Genomic DNA, 21,231 nt, shown 5'->3' on the forward strand with positions numbered 1-21,231 from the left:
AGGAAAACTTTCAGGGGAATTTTTTTCCTCAGGAGCTCCCTCAAACAACAACCCTCCCTTCCCTGGCTCCAAAAGGGCACTGCTCTCTTGAGCCACAACCAACTCTCAGGTTTCACCTACACCCAGGATCATTTCTGGCCCATCAGGCGGATTCCCACACAATCCCCTTTCAGGCAGACAGCTAGTACCACTAACAAAAAGTTAGGATCACTTCCCTTCCTTCTGCTACCAGCTTTCATATTTCCATCAGGCAGCATACCTCCAGTGCCAGCCTCCTCTCCCTGGCTCCTAGCTAGATGACTCTGGTCAGACAGAATCATCTCACCCCCTCCCAGCAAAACCTCAGCATCAGGCACAGAACAAGCACCAAAATTGTCTGGTCTCTGGGATTCCCTGATTACACTGAGTGGATCAGAATCAGAGAGGTAGCTGTGTTAGTCTGTAGCTTCAAGAACAACAAGACAACTTGTGGCACCTTACAGACTAACAGATATTTTGGAGCATGCGCTTTCGTGGGCAAAGATCCGCTTCATCAGATGCATGAGTGGTGGGGTGGATATTTCAGAGGGGTATTTAAAGAGTGGGGTCCCAGTAAGAGGGAGGGCCAGAGCTGACAAGGTCTATTCAGCAAGGTGGAAATGGCCCAGTATCAATAGCACTTATCAAAAGAGGAAAAAACAAGTCAGATCAGACAGGGGGATGTGAGCCTTTGTCAGAGTCTGATGGGGAGATATTAGCACCCAGCACAGCGAAACTGCCTTTTGTAAGCTGCGAGCCGCTCCCAGTCTCTATTTAATCCAGGGTTAATGGAGTCAAATTTGCAAACAAATTGCAGCTCAGAGATTTCTCTCTCCATTTGATTTTTGAAATTTTTTGTTTCAGGACTGCCACCCTTAAATCTGCCAGTGGGTGTCCAGGGAGATTGAAGTGCTCTCCCACAGGCCTCTGTACATCACCGTTCCTGATGTCTGATTTATGTCCATTAATTCTTTTACGGAAAGACTGTCCAGTTTGGCCCATGTAAATTGCAGTGGGGCATTGCTGGCACATGATGGCACATATTATATTAGTATATGTGCAGGTAAAGGAGTCCCTGATGGTACGGTTGATGTTAGGTCCTGTGATGATGTCACTGGTGTGAATATGTGAGCAGAGTTGGCAGCAAGGACTGTTGCAGGGGCTGGTTCCAGACCTAGAGTCACTGGTTTGTGATTTGTGATTCCGCCAGACCAGGAAAAATTCTTCCCAGGCCTGTCCTTGCCCCTAGCAGACAAATTACTTTCCTGCCCAGACAATGGCTGATCACAATCACTTGATCCAAGCAGACAATGGGTGAGACCCCTGCTTTCTGCTGGATTCCACACACTAACCTGAACTTCTTTCCTAACACAAACCTCACTCTTCTTAGGTAGGATTTTAATCTGATTCTTAACTTCAACCTGCTTGAAAGAAACCTCCTTCTGGCTCCCTGCCCTTCTCTTGTCTCTGGTCTAATTTCAAGCTTCTTTCTAAGGACTTAGACTCACATGCAGGGATTGCATTCAGACACACGCTGCTTTTCTGCACAGACAAGCAACTAACTTTTCAGACACACATCCAGAGAAACTTTCCCCTGGCCATAGCAATATGGGTGAGTTTCAGAGCATTTCTCAGAGTGCCCTCTACCACCCTGTCCTCCCCCCCCGCCCCCATTACATACAGGCAATACAGACACAGCAGAGTTACACAGAGACTCATTCTCAGACACACCCCATATGTTACACTCAAGAGTTCGTAACCAGACCAGTTACACACTGGACTGCCAGGGGACTGCTGCTCTTGCTTCTCCTGCGATGGTTTTGACTCCAGTTCCAGAGCTCGAAGTTCAGCCTCCATGTTTTTATAACCTGGGCATGCTCTGCACTTTCCCATTCGGCTTTTCACTCTCTTGCCTCTTGCTCCTCCAATCAAAGCTCTCCTGCACTTCCCTTATACCATGGTTTTCCAAACTGGGGGGGGGGCATGAAGAAATTCCAGAGGGGCGAGAGGCAACCCAGCACCCTCCACCATTCCCCTCACCACAAGAGCCAGCCTTTGCTTGCGGCTCTCAGCCCCTGCCATTTCAGGTGGGTGACCTAGTGCAGCCACTATAAAAAGCAGGCAGTCGGCGAAGGCCCACATGGAGCTAGCTGCCTCCTGCAAAGGCGAGCGGGGGTTGCAGGGGGAGGAGGAAGATGGGGTTAGATGGGGGGCTGGCAGTGCCTGGCTTTGGAGGAGGGGAGGGCTCAAGCGGGCAGCTCATGGGCGGCTGGCCAGCGGCTCAGGCAGCTGGCCCTGACAGGCTGGGGCTTAGGCAGGCAGCTTGGGCGGCTGGCCCCAGCAGTGTGGGGCTCAGGTGGCTGGTCAGCTTGGGCTGTATCAGGCACACACAAGGTGGGGCCCGTGCCATTAGCCTGGATGGTCCATAGCTGGTCTCCTGGGGTTTCCCAACGTATGAAGAAAATGCAGCATCATCTTGCACATTCCGTTAATTTGTCTCTGATGTTAAATTAGCTTTTTATTAAAGTTTTGGGCCAAGAAAAACTATCTGTGCTTAAAGTTAATTTTAAGTAACATTTTTATATCAAAATTTTGTGTTTATTTTAAATTACTAATTGAATTTTTTGTTAAAAGGGGGGGTTGGATGATGGTAAAGAAGAGGTGGGGGGGACGTGAGGGTTTCTCAAAAATCAAAGGAGGGGGTGTGATGCCGAAAAATTTGGGAACCACTGCCTTATGCAAAAGTCTGATAATTTCTGCAGCTAATCCAAATTCGACTCTCCTTCTATTGTGGTCACCTCCGCAGGGTTCAATGCACCAGGTGAGGGCTGCACTCTCTTGGACTGCCCTCCTTTCAACTTAGCCATGCATTCAGTAGCCTTTTTCTTCACTGCCTCTGCATGGTACCACACCCACAACAAAGATCAAGCTCCCCATCAGTAGCTTCTTTGCCAAAGGAGACATTTCTTTCCCAGCACATCTCTTCCAGGGCTTTCCTTCCAGCCCCTCATACTTGTTCAAATCCATTAGCCACTGCATTTTAACCAAAACTCTCTCAAAACTCAAATTTAGAACAGTGTAGGGTCCCGATCACAAGCTCAACTGACCACGTTTTATGGATCCAAGATGGATTACGCCACTGACATAGGACAGGGTTTCTGAGCACAGCCAGAGAAAGCAGTTCAGGTACGTTTGCTTAAAATCTGAGCCACTCACAGCCCCGGGCTGGGATTTCCTTCTCACTCAGGCAAATCCAACCAGCCACCAAAGCACCTCTGCTAGCCCCCCTGGCCAGCCAGAAGCCACACAAGCAAACCCACAGACTGCCCAACTGCTCTATCAGCCCAGACCAGCAACCTCCAAATTCAGGTGAGAGGCTCTTAAGCCTGGTTTCACCCAACACCACAGATTCTTCCAGACCCCAAAGGGCCCAGCCCCAGAACCCGCTTAATATATATTTGGATCTTACCCAAAACAACACACTCACCGATCCTTTAGATCTAATAATAAAAAAAGAAAGAACAGGGCTAGAGAGAAGAATTGTTAAAGTGACACTTTACACACATCAGTCATAACTACTGATGCAGCCAGCGGTGTTATCTGCTGATTCTTGAAAGTCTCTGAAAGTTCATTTCAGGTTACCTAGATTCAGTGGAGCACTGGAAATCCAGCCTGCTGGGGCCCACATGCTGGGACATGGACCCTTGGAGACCACAAGACAAAAGATCCAAGATGGACACTGCTAAGTCCACACTATTGCTGTCCTCTTGTGTGCTCAGGGCCAAAGCCCCACCTTACCCCCATAGTGCCTTGAGGGTCTGCCCTCACCTGGCAGTCTGTTGTAGCAAACTGCCATTGGATGAATCCCAGAAGACAGTCTCATATTTCTGAGATGGACCTTCAAAACAAAAAAGCAGTCCTGTAGGACTTTAAAGACTAACACAATGTATTAGGTGGTGAGCTTCCATGGGACAGGCCCACTTCTTTAGACCATAGGCAAACCAGAACAGGTTCCTTTGCTTCAGTTCAGGTCACCTGACCAGCAGGTTGCATACCATTGACAAGTCCCAAGCATCTGAAACACGGATTCGGCTGTCTGAGCACCCGTCTATAGTCCATTTATTGTGGCTGGGGCTGAGTTCACACCTGCTATTGTGAAGCTCAGCACGCTCTAACATTTTCTAATATAGCTACAGAGCTAAAATCTATAACTTTCCCTACATACATGATACAGTCACATAAGCAGCACGCACACACTCAGGGCATCATTAGCTTTCATTAGACACCTCACATGACCCCCCCAGCACAATATTTGGGTTGGTAACCACATTGGACATTAAAATGGTTTCCAGACCCAATATAAAAACCCAGCCACGTGATGGGTTGAGAGCCACAGGAAGTCCCAGTATGGGGGAGGTCAGCAAAGAAGCCCAGGGGCCAGTGATCTGGCCAGAGACCCCTGCAAGGAGCCAAGCCAGTGACACCGGAAGTGGCCAGTGCTCACACTGGTCTCTTGTTTTTAATAGGATGGGATGAACTGGATTTGCAGCCAGGTTACAAGATGGAAGAAGTGACTGATTAGTTTCTATGATGAGGTAACAGGCTCTGTGGACACGGGGAAGTCGAGGGATGTGATATACCTGACTTTAGCAAAGCTTTTGATACAGTCTCCCACAACATTCTTGCCCATAAGTTAAGGAAGTATAAATTGGATACACAGACTGTAAGATGGATGAGGGGATGGATTGCACCCTCAGCAAATTTGCAGACGACACTAACCTAGGGGGTCAGGTAGATATATTGGAGGGTAGGGGTAGGGTCCAGAGTGACCTAGACAAATTGGAGGATGGGGCCAAAAGAAATCTGATGAGGTTCAACAAGGAGAAGTGCAGAGTCCTGCACTTGGGACAGAAGAATCCCAAGCATTGTTACAGGCTGGAGACCAACTGGCTAAGTAGCCGCGCTGCAGAGAAGGACCTGGGGAATACAGTGGATGAGAGGCTGGATATGAGTCAAAAAGTGTGCCCTTGTAGCGAAGAAGACTAATGGCTCAGTGGGGTGCATTAGGAACAGCCTTTCCAGCAGATCTAGAGAAGTTATTATTCCCCTCTATTCCGCACTGGTGAGGCCACATCTGGAGTACTGAGTCCAGTTCTGAGCCCTCCAGTATAGAAAGGATGTGGATGCATTGGAGCAGGTTCAGTAGACGGCAAAGAAAATGATTAAGGATCTGGAGCGCATGACCTATGAGGAGAGGCAGAGAGATCTGGGCTTATTTAGTATGCAAAAGAAAAGAGTGAGGGGTAATTTAATAGCAGCCTTCCACTTCCTGAAGGGGGACTCTAAAGAGGATGTAGAGAAGCTGTTCTCAGTGGTGATCAGATGGCAGAACCAGAAGCAATGGGCTCAAGTCACAGAAGGAGAGGTGTAGGTTGGATATTAGGAAACACTATTTCACCAGGCGGGTGGTGAAGCACTGGAATGTGTTGCCTAGAGAGGTGGTGGATTCTCCATCCCTAGAAGATTTTAAATCCCCGCTTGACATAGGTCATGGCTGGGATGACTTAGTTGGGGTTGATCCTGCTTTAGACAGGCGGCTGGACTAGACGAGCTCCTGAGGTCCCTTCCAGCCCTAGAATTCGATCATTCTAAGATGCCATGACTGAGCCGTCCCAGAGCTGAGCTCATCTCAGCGTCTGACATACTTTACTATTGCTTGTGACCTCAACACTGAGCCAACACTGGTGGCGGCAGGAGGCCCACGGAGGGTCAACTGGTAGGAAACTCAGAGAGCTAGTGTGCAAATTGCTAGAATTCGAGGGCCGGAAGGGACCTCAGGAGCTCATCTAGTCCTATTCTGCTGCACTGCTACTTACCCAGTCGGTCCCCAGCCTGTAACAATGTTTGGGAGTCTTCCGCCCCAAGTGCAGGACCCTGCACTTCTCCTTATTGAACCGTATCAGATTTCTTTTTGCCCAATACACCCGCGCTGCCCGACCCCGTCAGTCCGAGCGCCCCAGGAACACCCGCGCTGCCCGAGCCCGTCAGTCCGAGCGCCCGAAAAACACCCGCGCTGCCCGAGCCCGTCAGTCCGAGCGCCCCAGGAACACCCGCGCTGCCCGACCCCGTCAGTCCGAGCGCCCCAGGAACACCCGCGCTGCCCGAGCCCGTCAGTCCGAGCGCCCCAAAAACACCCGCGCTGCCCGAGCCCGTCAGTCCGAGCGCCCGAAAAACACCCGCGCTGCCCGAGCCCGTCAGTCCGAGCGCCCCAGGAACACCCGCGCTGCCCGAGCCCGTCAGTCCGAGCGCCCGAAAAACACCCGCGCTGCCCGAGCCCGTCAGTCCGAGCGCCCGAAAAACACCCGCGCTGCCCGAGCCCGTCAGTCCGAGCGCCCCAGGAACACCCGCGCTGCCCGAGCCCGTCAATCCGAGCGCCCCAAAAACACCCGCGCTGCCCGACCCCGTCAGTCCGAGCGCCCCAGGAACACCCGCGCTGCCCGAGCCCGTCAGTCCGAGCGCCCGAAAAACACCCGCGCTGCCCGAGCCCGTCAGTCCGAGCGCCCCAAAAACACCCGCGCTGCCCGAGCCCGTCAGTCCGAGCGCCCCAGGAACACCCGCGCTGCCCGAGCCCGTCAGTCCGAGCGCCCGAAAAACACCCGCGCTGCCCGAGCCCGTCAGTCCGAGCGCCCCAAAAACACCCGCGCTGCCCGAGCCCGTCAGTCCGAGCGCCCCAAAAACACCCGCGCTGCCCGAGCCCGTCAGTCCGAGTGCGCCAGGAACACCCGCGCTGCCCGAGCCCGTCAGTCCGAGCGCCCCAAAAACACCCGCGCTGCCCGAGCCCGTCAGTCCGAGCGCCCCAGGAACACCCGCGCTGCCCGAGCCCGTCAGTCCGAGCGCCCCAGGAACACCCGCGCTGCCCGAGCCCGTCAGTCCGAGCGCCCCAGGAACACCCGCGCTGCCCGACCCCGTCAGTCCGAGCGCCCCAGGAACACCCGCGCTGCCCGAGCCCGTCAGTCCGAGCGCCCCAAAAACACCCGCGCTGCCCGAGCCCGTCAGTCCGAGCGCCCCAAAAACACCCGCGCTGCCCGAGCCCGTCAGTCCGAGCGCCCCAGGAACACCCGCGCTGCCCGAGCCCGTCAGTCCGAGCGCCCCAAAAACACCCGCGCTGCCCGACCCCGTCAGTCCGAGCGCCCCAGGAACACCCGCGCTGCCCGAGCCCGTCAGTCCGAGCGCCCCAGGAACACCCGCGCTGCCCGAGCCCGTCAGTCCGAGCGCCCGAAAAACACCCGCGCTGCCCGAGCCCGTCAGTCCGAGCGCCCCAGGAACACCCGCGCTGCCCGACCCCGTCAGTCCGAGCGCCCCAGGAACACCCGCGCTGCCCGAGCCCGTCAGTCCGAGCGCCCCAAAAACACCCGCGCTGCCCGAGCCCGTCAGTCCGAGCGCCCGAAAAACACCCGCGCTGCCCGAGCCCGTCAGTCCGAGCGCCCCAAAAACACCCGCGCTGCCCGAGCCCGTCAGTCCGAGCGCCCGAAAAACACCCGCGCTGCCCGAGCCCGTCAGTCCGAGCGCCCCAGGAACACCCGCGCTGCCCGAGCCCGTCAGTCCGAGCGCCCGAAAAACACCCGCGCTGCCCGAGCCCGTCAGTCCGAGCGCCCCAGGAACACCCGCGCTGCCCGAGCCCGTCAGTCCGAGCGCCCCAAAAACACCCGCGCTGCCCGAGCCCGTCAGTCCGAGCGCCCCAAAAACACCCGCGCTGCCCGACCCCGTCAGTCCGAGCGCCCCAGGAACACCCGCGCTGCCCGAGCCCGTCAGTCCGAGCGCCCGAAAAACACCCGCGCTGCCCGAGCCCGTCAGTCCGAGCGCGCCAGGAACACCCGCGCTGCCCGAGCCCGTCAGTCCGAGCGCCCGAAAAACACCCGCGCTGCCCGAGCCCGTCAGTCCGAGCGCCCCAAAAACACCCGCGCTGCCCGAGCCCGTCAGTCCGAGCGCCCCAAAAACACCCGCGCTGCCCGAGCCCGTCAGTCCGAGCGCCCCAGGAACACCCGCGCTGCCCGAGCCCGTCAGTCCGAGCGCGCCAGGAACACGCGTCGGGCTGCACCGGGGCGCTGGGCGGAGCGAGCCCTTCGCGGGGCTTACAGGATCACTGCACTGCCCAGCCCCGAGGCCGCGGCGCGGGAAGAGGGGAGGGGTCACGTGCACCTCAGGGCACGAGGGGGCGGAGCGATGTCCGAGCCAAGACAACGCGGAGACACGGTGAAACTACCGCTCCCGGCATGCTGTGCTCCTCCGGCCTCGCCCAAGTGCACGCCGGGAGTGGTAGTCTGCGGGCTGGCGCATTACGGGCAGAATCTGTTCCACGGCCGCGTCCCGAAGGCCTGCTGAGAGCGGTCTGAGCCTCGTTATCCCCGCCCTCTGTCGCCATGGATACGGGGAATGACGTGTCCCTCTCGCACGAGTTGCGCTGTTTGGGGCGGAGTCTCCTCCGGAAGTTCCGTCAGGCCGAGCTCTAATTGGCGGCCGAGCGCGACACTGCCGGGCGTTTCTAGGGCTTTTGGCGCTTTCTGGCCGGAAGCCGGAAGTGGCGGGGGGCAGGATGGCGGCGGCTCCGGGAGGAGGCGGCTGCGCTCGCCGCGGGCGGAGGGGCCGGGGCTGCCCCCCGCGCGGCTTCTTCTCCGGTGCGCTGCTCCTGCTGGTGTCCGGGCTGCGGTGCGGGGCCGCCGAGCTCACTGACGGGAACAACGAGTACCTGAAGCGGGAGCACTCGCTGATCAAGCCCTACCAGGGTGAGGGCCGGCCTGGGCGCTCTGAGCGGCTGGCTGCTGCCGTCTTCCGCGAGCAGGCGAGCAGGGCCCCGCTTCCCGCCGGGCGGCGCGGCGCGGCGCGGCTCTTAGTCCGCGTCCAGCGAGGCTGTTCGCTGCGGCTCCTCGGGCTTTGCGGCCCTTCCCTCTCTGCCGTGCTCGTGATCTCAGCTGTACCCGCTCTCTCCACTCTAGGGGTTGGTTCCAGTTCAATGCCCCTCTGGGACTTCCAGGGGAGCACGATGCTCACCAGCCAGTATGTCCGCCTGACTCCTGATGAGCGCAGCAAAGAGGGCTCGATCTGGAACCGAGTGGTGAGTGCACACTGGAGGTGGACGGGATTCCCTTTAGGTTGCTTGGGAACAGAGTGCCAAGCCCTGCCAGAGTGAATGTTGCAGCTTCTGTAGGAGCTCTGTGTGAGAGGACAGAGCGTGGATGCAGGCACTGAGAAGTTCTATCTGTGGGAGTCCCCAGAGGTGTGGGAGCTGTTTCTGGAATGCTGTTCTTGGCACTGAGTGCGATTCCCTTTTACAGCCCTGCTTCCTCAAGGACTGGGAGCTCCATGTTCACTTCAAGATCCATGGAGCAGGCAAGAAGAATCTGCATGGGGATGGCTTTGCTCTGTGGTACACCCGGGAGCGCCTCGTGCCAGGTACACCACAGGGAATGGTGCGTGCACTTACAGAAAGAGAGGGGTCCCACTGAGGGGGTGGAGTGGGTGGAAGGTTCATCTCATCTTGGCTTCTGTGCTTCATCCTTTCAGTATCTGCCAGCAGCAGCTCAGGTGGAAGAAATGTAGCTAGTATGTGCTGTAACATAGGTGTGCCCCTTTCAAGCCTCCTCCTAGGGAGTAGGAATGTGGGTTGTCACTCCAAAGACAGAGACACAAGGTAGGTGAGGCCAACTTCTGTTGGTGAAAGATACATTTAGCTCAAAAGTTTGTAACTCTTCTTGAGATCTGGGAAACTAATTCCAAAGTGTGTGTTGAAATTTGCCTTTATTTCCTGTTTGTGGTGGGCAAGAATTCTGAGCCCCAAGTGTGCATCTCTTTACAATTTGCACTGATGGAAGCTGGGCTGGTTTACCACTGTTGTGTAACACCTGAGTGTCTCAGCTGTTCTTATCAAATTTTCCTTGTTATCTAGCACCTAAGATGTCAGTTAGCACTTTCCTCAATGGAAGCTCTTTTTAACAATGAATTAAAAGGTACTTATTCATATTGCTTGTGTAGAAGCTGCATGAAAGATATGTATCAGAGATGTAGCTGGGTTAGTCTGTATCTTCAAAAACAATAAGAAGTCCTGTGGCACCTTATAGACTAACAGATATTTTGGAGTATAAGCTTTCATGGGCAAAGACCCGCTTTGTCAGATGCATGAAGTGGGCTTTGCCCATGAAAGTTTATGCTCCAAAATATCTGGTCGTCTCTAAGGTGCCACAGGACTTCTTGATACTGCATGAAAGAAGTTATTTTGCACACACCCCACCACCACCTCAGGTGTGTTTCAAATCACTGCGTGAATGCTGCAGTTTTAGACTATGTTAAAAGCATAGTTAATTGTTTATGTATGCCTGCTGTTTGAGCTTAAAAATGTTTGAGCCTAAATAACAAAATTAGCCAAATTTATGGGCTAACAGCCAAGCCTTATAGTACAAAAAAGAAATATTACTCTTGTTTTGGGAAACCATTCGTGTTTCACTCCACAATCGCCTTACAGAATGTGTGCTTCAAAGATATACCCCCCCAAAACACTTCTACGTGTACAGTGGTCGCTTGCTATTGCAAAGCATTTTGTGACCACTGAGATGCAGCACACCCATTCATACCCATTCCTGAACTTGTTCTCTACTTTTATTTTATCTTTGATATGGATGTTAGCATTCTGGGTGTTGAACCACATAGGTAGCTCCCCAGCTTGTACCCTGGCAGAATGTTAATGGATTTTGTCTTTGACAGAGTTTCTATCCCTTATGCCAGATGCTGAGTTGGCCTCGTCAAAGGTGTTGTATGGTATACCAGTGAAGAAGAAAAAGCAGCATTGGGGGGGGGAAAAGCAATACAAGTTAGTTGGCATATACTCTTCATACATAATGAACAGTGTCAACTAGTGATTGTATTATACATGCTACTAATAATGGAATGTGACGTTCACCGGTGAGCGGTTGCTAATATGGAGTGGAGGGTCCTGAGTGCCCTTTTCTCCTCCATATCATGTTCAGCTGGAAAAGTGACTCTACCTTATGTATTGTGTGGATGGAGTGATTTGATGTTCTGCATAGTTCCTTTGCCAAAGTACTAGAGCTGACTCTTGAGCTCTCTAACTCCATAGTGCTTTGCTTTTTTAGGTCCTGTCTTTGGCAGCAAAGACAACTTCCATGGCTTGGCCATTTTCCTGGACACATACCCCAATGATGAAGCAACAGAGGTAAGAGGTAACAAAGTCTGGGAGGGCGTGGATGGGTCTTATTATAAGTAGTACCTGCGTTTTTCTGCTGAGCAGCCTTGGCCTATCACTTGGGTGGACACGAAGCTTTGGAACAGGCCTGGAGAGAGAGAGAGAGAGAGAGGGGGGGGGGGGGAGGGGGAGGGGGGGGGAGAGTGTGTGTGTGTGTGTGTTGGGATGCAGGGCCTAGTGACCACCCCACATCAGTAGCCGGATGACTCTCATTCAGCAGGTAGAACAGAAAGTTTATTAGAAGATGGGCGGCGGGGGACACAGCATAGAACAGATTTGTCAGCACAAAACCAGAAGCATTTAGTACAGTCCATCTTGGGGAGAGGGGGTCCCTGAGTCAGGGCTCTGGCCTTCCTTCCTCCCTCAAGTCAGCTGAGACTCCTCCCTCCTGTTCAACTGCCCAGTTCCATTCAAACCAGCCAGGACACTCCTCCCTGTTTCGCACAGAAGGAAGGTGTCACCTGGTTGCCAAGGTTACAAAAGGCATGGAGGCCCATTGTGTACATGTGGGAAGTCATCACACTGAAATGACCGTCAGCCACTATACATTGATGCTGTGCCTGTGGAAACTGAGGCACACACCTTGTGTTACTACAGGACTGTAGGAGGACACACACCGCAGAACCAGGGGAATCAAATAATCACAAACTCCACTTAATCACAGTAGTAGAAGGGTTAGGATGTGTTGAGTCAGTAGAATGGGGCAGTTTTCTTGCTACAAAGAGTCTGTTTTCAGGGTGTCTGATTCCTTCTGCCACAGGAGCAAACACAACACATGCACTGCTTACTAGGTGCACAAAGGGAAAACTTCAAACAGCAGATCAAAGAAATCTGTTACTGAGAATTCCCCAGTTCATCCTGCCCTTACAACAATGATTTACTAAATGTTTGTTGCTAGACCATGGGTTAATTCTGCTGGATTAGTCCTGCCCTTGGTCACCAACACATTTGATGGAAATAGAGAGTAGTAATAGCACGAAGAGACTTTGGTCTAATCATTCCTATACTAATTCTTGTGCCTGCATCTCTTCTTGTTGGGATGTATTTTTCATTCTCCTCCTTTACCCTGTGTGTAAGTCTCATTACATCTTCCGGCTCCCACAGTAACTTCCATTAAGATCCACTAGCTCCATCTTTTGTCTCATCAGATACAATCTGCTGTTCTTCATCAAGGCCCTTTGTGATCTCTGTCCACTACCTGTCATACCTCTGTCATTACTTATCTGTGACTGCTTGTGTCTTTGGTACGTGATGCCAACTTTCACAGCTTGTTTGTCTAAATTTTCAATGAAATACTCTGTTTTCTGCCATGCTGTCTTCTGTACTTGAGGAGCTCTCCTGAGAGTCTGCAAAGCTCCTTCAGCATTTGTCTGAAGACTCCTTTGCCAGGATGCCTTCAAAGAAGCATGCCAATGATTAAGTTGCTAGTTTGCAGAGACCACTGCTTTTCATGCCAACCAATAATGTTTCATTTCTTTATTGTACTTCCTTGTCTGTCTGTCCATCTAGTCTCTTGTTTTATGCTTTGGTTGTAAGTTCTTTGCAACTGCTCTTGTACAGAGCCTAGCACAATAGGATCCTCGTTTTACTACAGGAATACAAATAATAAAAAGTAATCCAGACCTGAAGTGGCCTATTCTATACTGAAGTGGCAGAAGCATATCAGGAAGGATGAAGATTCTAGGCAGGAGGTGATTTCTCTTTAGGAACCTGATGGAGCAAGTCAAGATGGTCAGGCAGAGAGAACTGCCTGATTCCCCGTTGGTTGGAGCCTTCCTAATTCTGCGCACACCTGACAGTTTTGTGAATTTCAAGTGAGATGTGTTTTCTGCATATGGACCGTCATGGCTGAGTCCCCACCCTGGCATGTTGAGTGCAATTGCCAGAGACAGAAAGGTTTTCCTGATTTGTTTCCCTGAAATTAATCATTAGGTGCCACCCACAAGTGCATAAATTCTGTTTCCAAGAAAGAAATCACTTGGAATCTTTTCTCACGTGCACCCCACAAGCCCATGCCAGGAGTGGTGAGCTCTCTGGTACTGTCTGCTGCCAGGCACATAGTTTTAAGCCCCTGTAAAACAGAAAGGATCAACCACTACTTGTTTAACAAAGAAAAATCCCTTATTGTTAAAATAAGACCATATCTGCAAGTACTGTAAATACCTTTAATGTTAAAAAAATTGAATTAAAGCAAAACCTGGGAATTTTTTCATGGGTCAAATTCTTGGTTACAAAAAAGAACAATAGAAGCAAATAATGAGCTCAGACATAATTTCCAAACCACCAAGCAATGAAAATAATAAACCTTACAGGACTGGCTAAACTTTCCCTACTCTCACTTTTTGATGAGCCCAGGAGATCTGTCCTGGAAGAGTTCGTTCTTCCCTCTGCCCTGAAGAAATCCCCCTCTTTTATGTTTTCTAGCAAAGGGTGCTGCTGGGATTGTTTCAGGTTTGACTTTTTCTCCCTAGCTCCTTTTGGCTCTTTGCCACTTACCCCCAAAGACCCTCCCTCAGCTCCACCGTATTTTTAGCTCTCCAGCTAAGTTTAGGTTTTCCTTTGTAGCTCCCATTTGATAGCTTTGTGTGTTGCAAGTGAGCTGCATTGCCTGTGTGTTAACTATGAACTGCACAGAGGAATATCTCCACTTTTGTTTCTCTCACCCTGTGGTCAACTTAACCTAGAAAGGAACCTTTAAGTTATGTGCTGCTTTCCTCTGTTGATCCCCTTTAGGCAACACCATGCTTCAGTACCCTGGCGAATGGTAGATTTGTGTCCTGATGAAGTGCCTAGGCTTATGGGGGACACACACGGGCCCTGCCAGGCAGAGGCTTAGTGCTCGGGCATGTGGGAAGCTGGGAGTGGGCAACCAGGAATGGATCATGTGGAGGCTACATGTTCTTTTCCTCGGGGGCACTGGAAGACAGGGTACTGAGCTAGATGGACCCAATATGGCCGTTTTTATATGTAGCACATACCTGTCCTTAATGCAGAACGCGTGCCTCTCCCAGCCTGTAGAAGGCTGAGTAATGTTCTCTGCCTGTACAGCGTGTGTTCCCATACATTTCTGCCATGGTGAATAATGGATCCTTGGCCTATGATCACAGTAAGGATGGGCGCTGGACGGAGCTAGCAGGCTGCACGGCTGATCTTCGAAACCGGAATCATGACACTTTCCTGGCAGTTCGTTACTCCAGAAGTCGACTGACGGTGAGATGGGTTGGGAAGACAGCACTGAGCTCCGTGCCTGTTGCAGGCTTTCTGAGCTGTGCAGTTGGCTTTGTGCTGGGCAGGAAGGTGGTAGTGCTGACATGCGAGAAGGAGCTATCCTCCTTAGCACCTGGCTCACCAGTCCGCCCACTTGCCAGTGTAGATGGAGAGAGAGGATAATAATGACCCAGGCAGCATGCTGTGCCAGTGGCCCCCAGACAGAGAGGTCAGGTCCTCCCACTCTTTCAAAGCAGATAGGCCTGTCCTGTCCACTTTTCCTTGAGGTCAACCCACTCTCGTCCTCCACCAAACCTCTGGACAGCCCGTTTTGGAGCCTGCCTGGGAAAGGGAGCTTGGGTGGCTGTGGGGAGCCATGCATGTGGGCCTTCCGCGTTCCTGCAGTGTGGGAGGGCTGAAAGTAGCCCCCAGCCTGTCGCCCAAAGTGAGCAGAGGGTCTGCGGTTTCATGCCAGCTCCCAGTAGCAGCTCTTCCAGACCCAGCTCTGGCCCAGGGGGCTGCTGTAAGAACCTTGTGGGCAGCCGCAGCGCAGACCCTCCCCATATGTGAACAGGGGAATCGGGGTGAGGACACAGGCCAGGGCTGTGCCAGTAGAAGGTCCAGAGCTGCCTGGGGTGCTCGTACGATGCTGAGCTGCTGCTGCAGTGCCTCACCCCAGGGGGCGCAAACTGGGGAGAGCCGCACGAGAGCCGGCCTAGACCCTCCACCTCTCCAAGGCTGGGAAGTGAGCCTGGATATGGGCAGGGAGGGGGATGTCTTCCTGGCCACACTCCAGCTCCCAGTTTAGTGGGGAGCAGAGCCTTGTGAGCGGGCCCCCCCCCCCCCCCCCCCCCCCGTGGAAGGAACTGGTGCCCCTTGCGTCTGCACTCTAACTGGCATTTCCTTCTCTGGGTAGGTGATGACCGACGTTGATGACAAGAACGAGTGGAAGAACTGCATTGACGTTGCAGGAGTCCGCCTGCCTACTGGCTACTTCTTTGGGGCTTCTGCTGGCACAGGGGACCTGTCTGGTGGGAGCTTCTTTCAAATGGGAATATGTTCTCAGCTCAAGCCAGTTCAGAGACTGAGGCATGGTGGTACGGGTGGAGTGCTGCCTTGTAGTGGCATGAGTACTAGGTGCTCCTAACCATGCAGGAGAGGAGGCAGGCAGCCTGGGAAACAGAGGAGGCTCTTTGGCTTGGCAGCTGGGGAAAGCCTCTCAAACTGTAGCCACGCCTCTGGATCAAGAAGGGTGGGCCTGAGGGAAACCAAGGTACAGCAGAGAACAAGAGGAACCTTTCCATGAACCTTTAAGAGGGCATGCAGCTTGGAAAGGGCTATGTCATCAGCTAATAGAACTGATGTTTGTTTTGTAGATAATCATGACATTATTTCAATGAAGCTGTTTCAGCTGATGGTAGAACATCCACCAGAAGAAGAGAACATTGACTGGACAAAGATCGAGCCCAGTGTCAGCCTCCTTAAGTCACCAAAAGGTGAATCTTTTTGGCTCTGCGGACCCATAATGGAAGGGTGCCTGTGTCATCCCTTCAGACTTGCTCAGCTCTGAAAATGATGCAGGCCTGATAAAGACCTATAATGACCAATGTTGTCCCTCAGCCACAAGCAGGGGGGAGAGCTAATGTTGCATATCATCACGGGTGGGAGGGTTTTGCCTCACATGCAGCCTGGAGGTCTAGTGTGCATCTTTTCTAACCCAGCCTAAGCAGTGGGATCTCCCTGCCTGGTCTTAACCCAGTAATGATAGAGCAGTCAGTGGCTTGTCCAAAAGCCACCCTCTTGGGAGGAGATTTGGCAAGTTGGCGTTAGCCTGTTTAACCCTGAAAGAGGAGATCACGAGTTCAAGGTGGGATAAACTTGGGGTAAGTCTCTGTGTTAAGGCTCATTCTTTCCTGCTCGCAGACAATGTGGATGACCCAACAGGGAACTTCCGAAGTGGGCCTCTGACTGGCTGGAAGGTGTTCCTGCTGCTGCTCTGTGCCCTGCTGGGCATCATTGTGTGCGCTGTGGTCGGGGCTGTGGTCTTCCAGAGACGGCAGGAGAGGAACAAGCGTTTTTACTAGTGAAGGAGCTGGCCTGGGCCGGGACTTGAGTCCAAATGTGGTCTTTTCTACAGGCACTTGTACAAAACTCTGGTTTCTAAAAAGCTGTTTTTGGAGAAATAACATAGGAGTATTTTGGTATCTTGTTTTTGGCTGTGTGTAAGGTCGTCTGTGTCCAACAAGCAGGTGTGACCAGGTGCTGAATTCTGTGGGCTGGTGCCCCCGGCTCTTGGTTGCTGTAACATGGGTGGGGTGAAGCCCTGTGCCTGATGAGCCGGAGGGGCAGTACAGCCAAGGCGGGGGGGCGGGGTGTCTCTTTCCTGCCCCATGCCGCCCTGGGTCCCAGGGAAGGGTGTGGCCTCCTGCCAAGGGCTGGATTTAGAGGTAAAGGCAGGGGAAGGTTGTCCTGGTCCCTGTCCCCCACGAGGAAAGGGTGTGCCCCCCGTCCCCCCGATGCTTGCAGGGGGTACAGAGCAGGGAAGGGCTGTCACCCCCCGCCCCCTGGGGGTGCGGCAAAGGGCGGTGCAGCGCTGGTGGGGGGAAGGAAGCCCTCCTGCCCGCCGGGGGGCGCTCCCGGGCCGAGGCGGGGGCCAGTGCCGGGTGCGGACGGGCGCGCGGGGCATGCCGGGAGTTGTAGTACCGCCCGCAGTGAGGCTGCGCGGGGTGAGAGGCGGTGTCGGGGCCAAGATGGCGGCTCGCGGCGGGCTCGGGCTGCGGCTGCTGCTGCTCCTGGCGGGCGCCGTGTCCAGCGGCTGCGGCCTCTACTTCCACCTGGGCGAGACGGAGCGGCGCTGCTTCATCGAGGAGATCCCGGACGAGACCATGGTGATAGGTGCGGGGGAGAGGGGGGGCTGGGTGCCGGGCTGCGGGGGGGGGGGGGGGGCTGGGGTGTAGGGGGAAGGGGGGGCTGGGTGCCGGGCTGCGGGGGGCTGGCTGTGGTGTAGGGGGAAGGGGGAGCTGCGTGCCGGGCTGCGTGGGGGGGCTGGGGTGTAGAGGGAAGGGGGGGCTGGGTGCCGGGCTGCGTGGGGGGGCTGGGGTGTAGGGGGAAGTGGGGGCTGGGTGCCGGGCTGCGGGGGGCGGGCTGGGTGCCGGGCTGCGGGGTGGGGCTGTGGTGTAGGGGGAAGGGGGAGCTGCGTGCCGGGCTGCGGGGGGCGGGCTGGGGTGTAGGGGGAAGGGGGGGCTGGGTGCCGGGCTGCGGGGGGCGGGCTGGGGTGTAGGGGGCTGGGTGCCGGGCTGCGGGGTGGGGCTGTGGTGTAGGGGGAAGGGGGAGCTGCGTGCCGGGCTGCGGGGGGCGGGCTGGGGTGTAGGGGGAAGGGGGGGCTGGGTGCCGGGCTGCGGGGGGCGGGCTGGGGTGTAGGGGGCTGGGTGCCGGGCTGCGGGGTGGGGCTGTGGTGTAGGGGGAAGGGGGAGCTGCGTGCCGGGCTGCGGGGGGCGGGCTGGGGTGTAGGGGGAAGGGGGGGCTGGGTGCCGGGCTGCGGGGGGCGGGCTGGGGTGTAGGGGGCTGGGTGCCGGGCTGCGGGGTGGGGCTGTGGTGTAGGGGGAAGGGGGAGCTGCGTGCCGGGCTGCGGGGGGCGGGCTGGGGTGTAGGGGGAAGGGGGGGCGTGGGGGGACCTAGGTGTTGACGGAGGAAGGGGCCTAAGATCCAAGAGCACGGTGGGGGTGAGCCAGTGGTGCAGACGGGGCACAGGAGTGGCAATAAGAGCAAGGGCTGGGGCTGGGGTGGGGGCGCAGGTGGTTGTGGTGCAGGGCAGTTGTGTTTGGTGACTAGGGTGTCCCCTCACCGTTGATCTCTCTGTAGGGAACTACCGTACCCAGCTGTATGATAAGCAGCGGGAGGATTACCTGCCTGCCACACCTGGGCTTGGTATGTTTGTGGAAGTGAAGGACCCTGATGATAAGGTAACTGGGTTGTGGGGAGAAGATACTGGTACATCCTACAGCCAGGGTCAGCACAGGTCCTTTGCCTCCCCAAGCTCATCTCATACCCATCCTGTGTGGCTCCAAAGCTGTGGCAGGAGGGCAGTGGGGCTGAGCAACCCAAATCCAAGGCCCATAGTGAAGGGCACCCCTTTTGCACCTGCCTGCCACTCCACTGAGTTTTCTTACCTGGCCTTTAATTTTGCCTGCTATGTTTTCTGCTGACTCTGGTGCCCCACACAGACCATTAAGCATGTAGCATGTTGACTTGAGACACCAGATTTCCCTGGTGTGAAATCGGCATAGATTCTGGTGATTCTGCCATGCAACAGGCTGTCTTTTGTGGCATGTAAGCAAACTCTGGATTTACGTGGATATGCCTGGTTTTCTGTTGTTGCCTGGTTCTGCTGACAGGCCCAAGGTCATACTGCATTCAAATTCTGAATTAGCTGTGCTCTGTCTTTCTCTTCCAGGTCATCTTATCAAGGCAATATGGCTCTGAAGGCAGATTCACCTTCACGTCACACACTCCTGGAGAGCACCAGATCTGCCTGCATTCCAACTCTAGCAGGTTCTCCCTCTTTGCAGGGGGTGTGTTGGTAAGGGGGAGCCCATGCAGGACAGAGAGGGAGGAGAGGCCATTGTGCTGTGGTAGAACCTCTAATGGTGATCTTTTGTCTTGCTGCAGAGAGTCCATCTGGATATCCAGGTGGGGGAACATGCCAATGACTATGCTCAGATTGCTGCCAAGGACAAGCTGAGTGAGTTGCAGCTCCGGGTGCGGCAGCTCATCGAGCAGGTGGAGCAAATTCAGAAGGAGCAGAATTACCAGCGGGTGAGGAACCAAAGTAGCCTGGCCCCCTGAGCGTACTACATTGGAGATGCTGCATGGCTATGTTCATGGGCTGGACTGGTGATTCCTGAGAAGAGGGTTTACCGAACTGGAGAATGACTACTAGAGATTTCTGAGATACAAGGGTCGTGGGAAGCCGCTGATCTCTGGGGCCTGGGAGGATCATTTTGGTATTTTGCTTGTCTGACCTGTGTGTTTGTTTTGCAGTGGCGAGAGGAGCGGTTCCGTCAGACCAGCGAGAGCACCAACCAGCGGGTTCTCTGGTGGTCCATTGTCCAGACCCTCATTCTTGTTGCCATTGGTATATGGCAGATGAGGCACCTCAAGAGTTTTTTTGAAGCCAAGAAACTGGTATAAAGAGGGCACACTGCATGAGCAACAGCACTCTCTTCACAGAGGCACCTCTCTGAGGTTCAGCAGCCTGTGATGGTCATGTCTACCGTCCACCAACTAGCTGTTGGACTAAGTGTCACCTGCCTCAACCACTTTCCTCTCACCCAGCCTCAATGGGATTTTCTTGCATTGGTTTATGCCATTTCACTTGTTCACAATCAGTGAGTTTACATGTCTCCATCACTGTAGTATGAGTGCCTCACACTCTGTAATACATTTATCCTCAAGGCCCTGGGGAGGTAGGCAGGCTAATACTGTCACATTACAGTAGGAATTTGAGGCCTGAAGCCTGTTACTTGTCTCAGGTTCTGCACAAAGTCTGCAGCAGAGCAGCAACTCTTAGATCCAGTCTCAGGTTAGTACCCTAACTGCTGGACTGCCTTTCCTGTGAATAAGGGATAGAGTGTTAACCTGTGTGGATTCCTCCAAGGTGCCCTGACTTTCCCCAGGAAGTTTGGACCTTGCTTTCCCTGCATGACATTCGAACTCTGGCAGTGTGGGTCAAGCCTGTGTGTGCCTGTGGATTTTCTCCCATCCCAACGCTCACTCCCTGCGATGTACTCTGGTCCCTTTTCCACGGAGCCTGGAATTCTCATCCCTCTTGTACACAGAACCTTCAGCCAGGTGCTGAAACCTGCCATAACTAAGTCTAGGATGGTATAGTCTCTGGTGGGGTAGGCAACATGTGATTGACTCCAGAGATAACAGAATTGATGGTTCTGGCAGAGGGAGCTCTTTTCCACCTGGTGTGAGGCTCTCAAACTGTCCTAATGCTGACAGGGTATTAATCTGTGTAAGGTGCATAATGTGAAGGGACTGAAGTGATGGAACTAGCTGCCTTGGGGCTGAGGCAGTGGGGTTGTATATCTTTCATGAGTGTTACCATGGTGCTGATCACCTTTCTGTGTTATATGAGTACTGTGGATTAGAACCACACAAGTTTCTATGCAAGGGTGGCTGCATATTTCAGTGCTTATCCCGTGTTTTCCTTTGGCATTAGTTTGTTAGCAGGAATCTGGATCACAAGATAAAGCAGTCTTATCTTTCCACTTCAGCACTCTGTGAGTCTGGTGGAGGGTTGGGCATCTCCTTTTCTATGTGGTTCTATATGGTGCAGTATGGCCAATTAGCACCATTCTTTGCTGGTAATAGGGGATGGATCAGTCATCTTCGTCTGCGTGATCCACAGTGCTGCAGCCAGCTTTCCCCTTCCACTGGGCTGCAGGGCAGCCATGGCCCTAGTCTGGTGCAGGTGGAGCAGTGAAATAGAGGGACTGATGCATCCCTTCCCCCTAAAGCACAGAAGCAAAGTGGGGTTCTGGGAAGAGCAAGGGGGATGTTGGGCCACTTGGTTATGGACTGTGAATACTTTGTCCTGTATCATGGATTTCTAATAAAGAGTTCTCTAAGGAAGAGCCTGTGTGCATGCCCAGATTCTTGCCCTGTGCCTGCTGCCTGCCCGGGGGAGAAGTGGGGGGTGACCATAGCTCAGTGAAAACCCTCTTTCAGAGCAGTCTTTCCCCTAA

The 21,231-nt window shown here is 54.1% G+C and overlaps 2 protein-coding genes across 2 annotated transcripts; both read left to right on the top strand.

The window, feature by feature from the left end:
- Positions 1 to 8,596: 8,596 nt before the first annotated feature.
- Positions 8,597 to 16,698, top strand: LMAN2 (lectin, mannose binding 2). Its single transcript, XM_075009377.1, has 8 exons — positions 8,597 to 8,801; positions 9,012 to 9,130; positions 9,351 to 9,468; positions 11,163 to 11,242; positions 14,321 to 14,482; positions 15,396 to 15,510; positions 15,856 to 15,975; positions 16,403 to 16,698. The coding sequence occupies exons 1-8, from the start codon at positions 8,612 to 8,614 to the stop codon at positions 16,561 to 16,563; spliced, it is 1,065 nt and encodes a 354-aa protein (XP_074865478.1). The 5' UTR covers positions 8,597 to 8,611; the 3' UTR covers positions 16,564 to 16,698.
- Positions 16,699 to 17,215: 517 nt separating this feature from the next.
- Positions 17,216 to 20,053, top strand: TMED9 (transmembrane p24 trafficking protein 9). The gene is made up of 5 exons (XM_075009466.1): positions 17,216 to 17,374; positions 18,341 to 18,441; positions 18,933 to 19,058; positions 19,148 to 19,294; positions 19,520 to 20,053. Exons 1-5 carry the CDS (start codon positions 17,230 to 17,232, stop codon positions 19,667 to 19,669), a joined length of 669 nt encoding a protein of 222 aa, XP_074865567.1. The 5' UTR covers positions 17,216 to 17,229; the 3' UTR covers positions 19,670 to 20,053.
- The last annotated feature ends 1,178 nt before the right edge of the window (positions 20,054 to 21,231 follow it).

The sequence above is a fragment of the Carettochelys insculpta genome, chromosome 15, assembly GCF_033958435.1.
Source record: "Carettochelys insculpta isolate YL-2023 chromosome 15, ASM3395843v1, whole genome shotgun sequence".
NCBI classification, from domain to species: domain Eukaryota; kingdom Metazoa; phylum Chordata; order Testudines; family Carettochelyidae; genus Carettochelys; species Carettochelys insculpta.

Excerpts from the sequence above, each read along its gene's own strand:
- TMED9 (XM_075009466.1), top strand. The coding sequence starts at position 17,230 with ATGGCGGCTCGCGGCGGGCTCGGGCTGCGGCTGCTGCTGCTCCTGGCG. Across the intron at positions 17,375-18,340 it reads GGACGAGACCATGGTGATAG|GGAACTACCGTACCCAGCTG; the intron begins GTGCGGGGGAGA and ends ATCTCTCTGTAG. Across the intron at positions 19,059-19,147 it reads TCTTTGCAGGGGGTGTGTTG|AGAGTCCATCTGGATATCCA; the intron begins GTAAGGGGGAGC and ends GTCTTGCTGCAG.
- LMAN2 (XM_075009377.1), top strand. The coding sequence starts at position 8,612 with ATGGCGGCGGCTCCGGGAGGAGGCGGCTGCGCTCGCCGCGGGCGGAGG. Across the intron at positions 9,469-11,162 it reads CCGGGAGCGCCTCGTGCCAG|GTCCTGTCTTTGGCAGCAAA; the intron begins GTACACCACAGG and ends TTGCTTTTTTAG. Across the intron at positions 14,483-15,395 it reads ACTCCAGAAGTCGACTGACG|GTGATGACCGACGTTGATGA; the intron begins GTGAGATGGGTT and ends TTCTCTGGGTAG.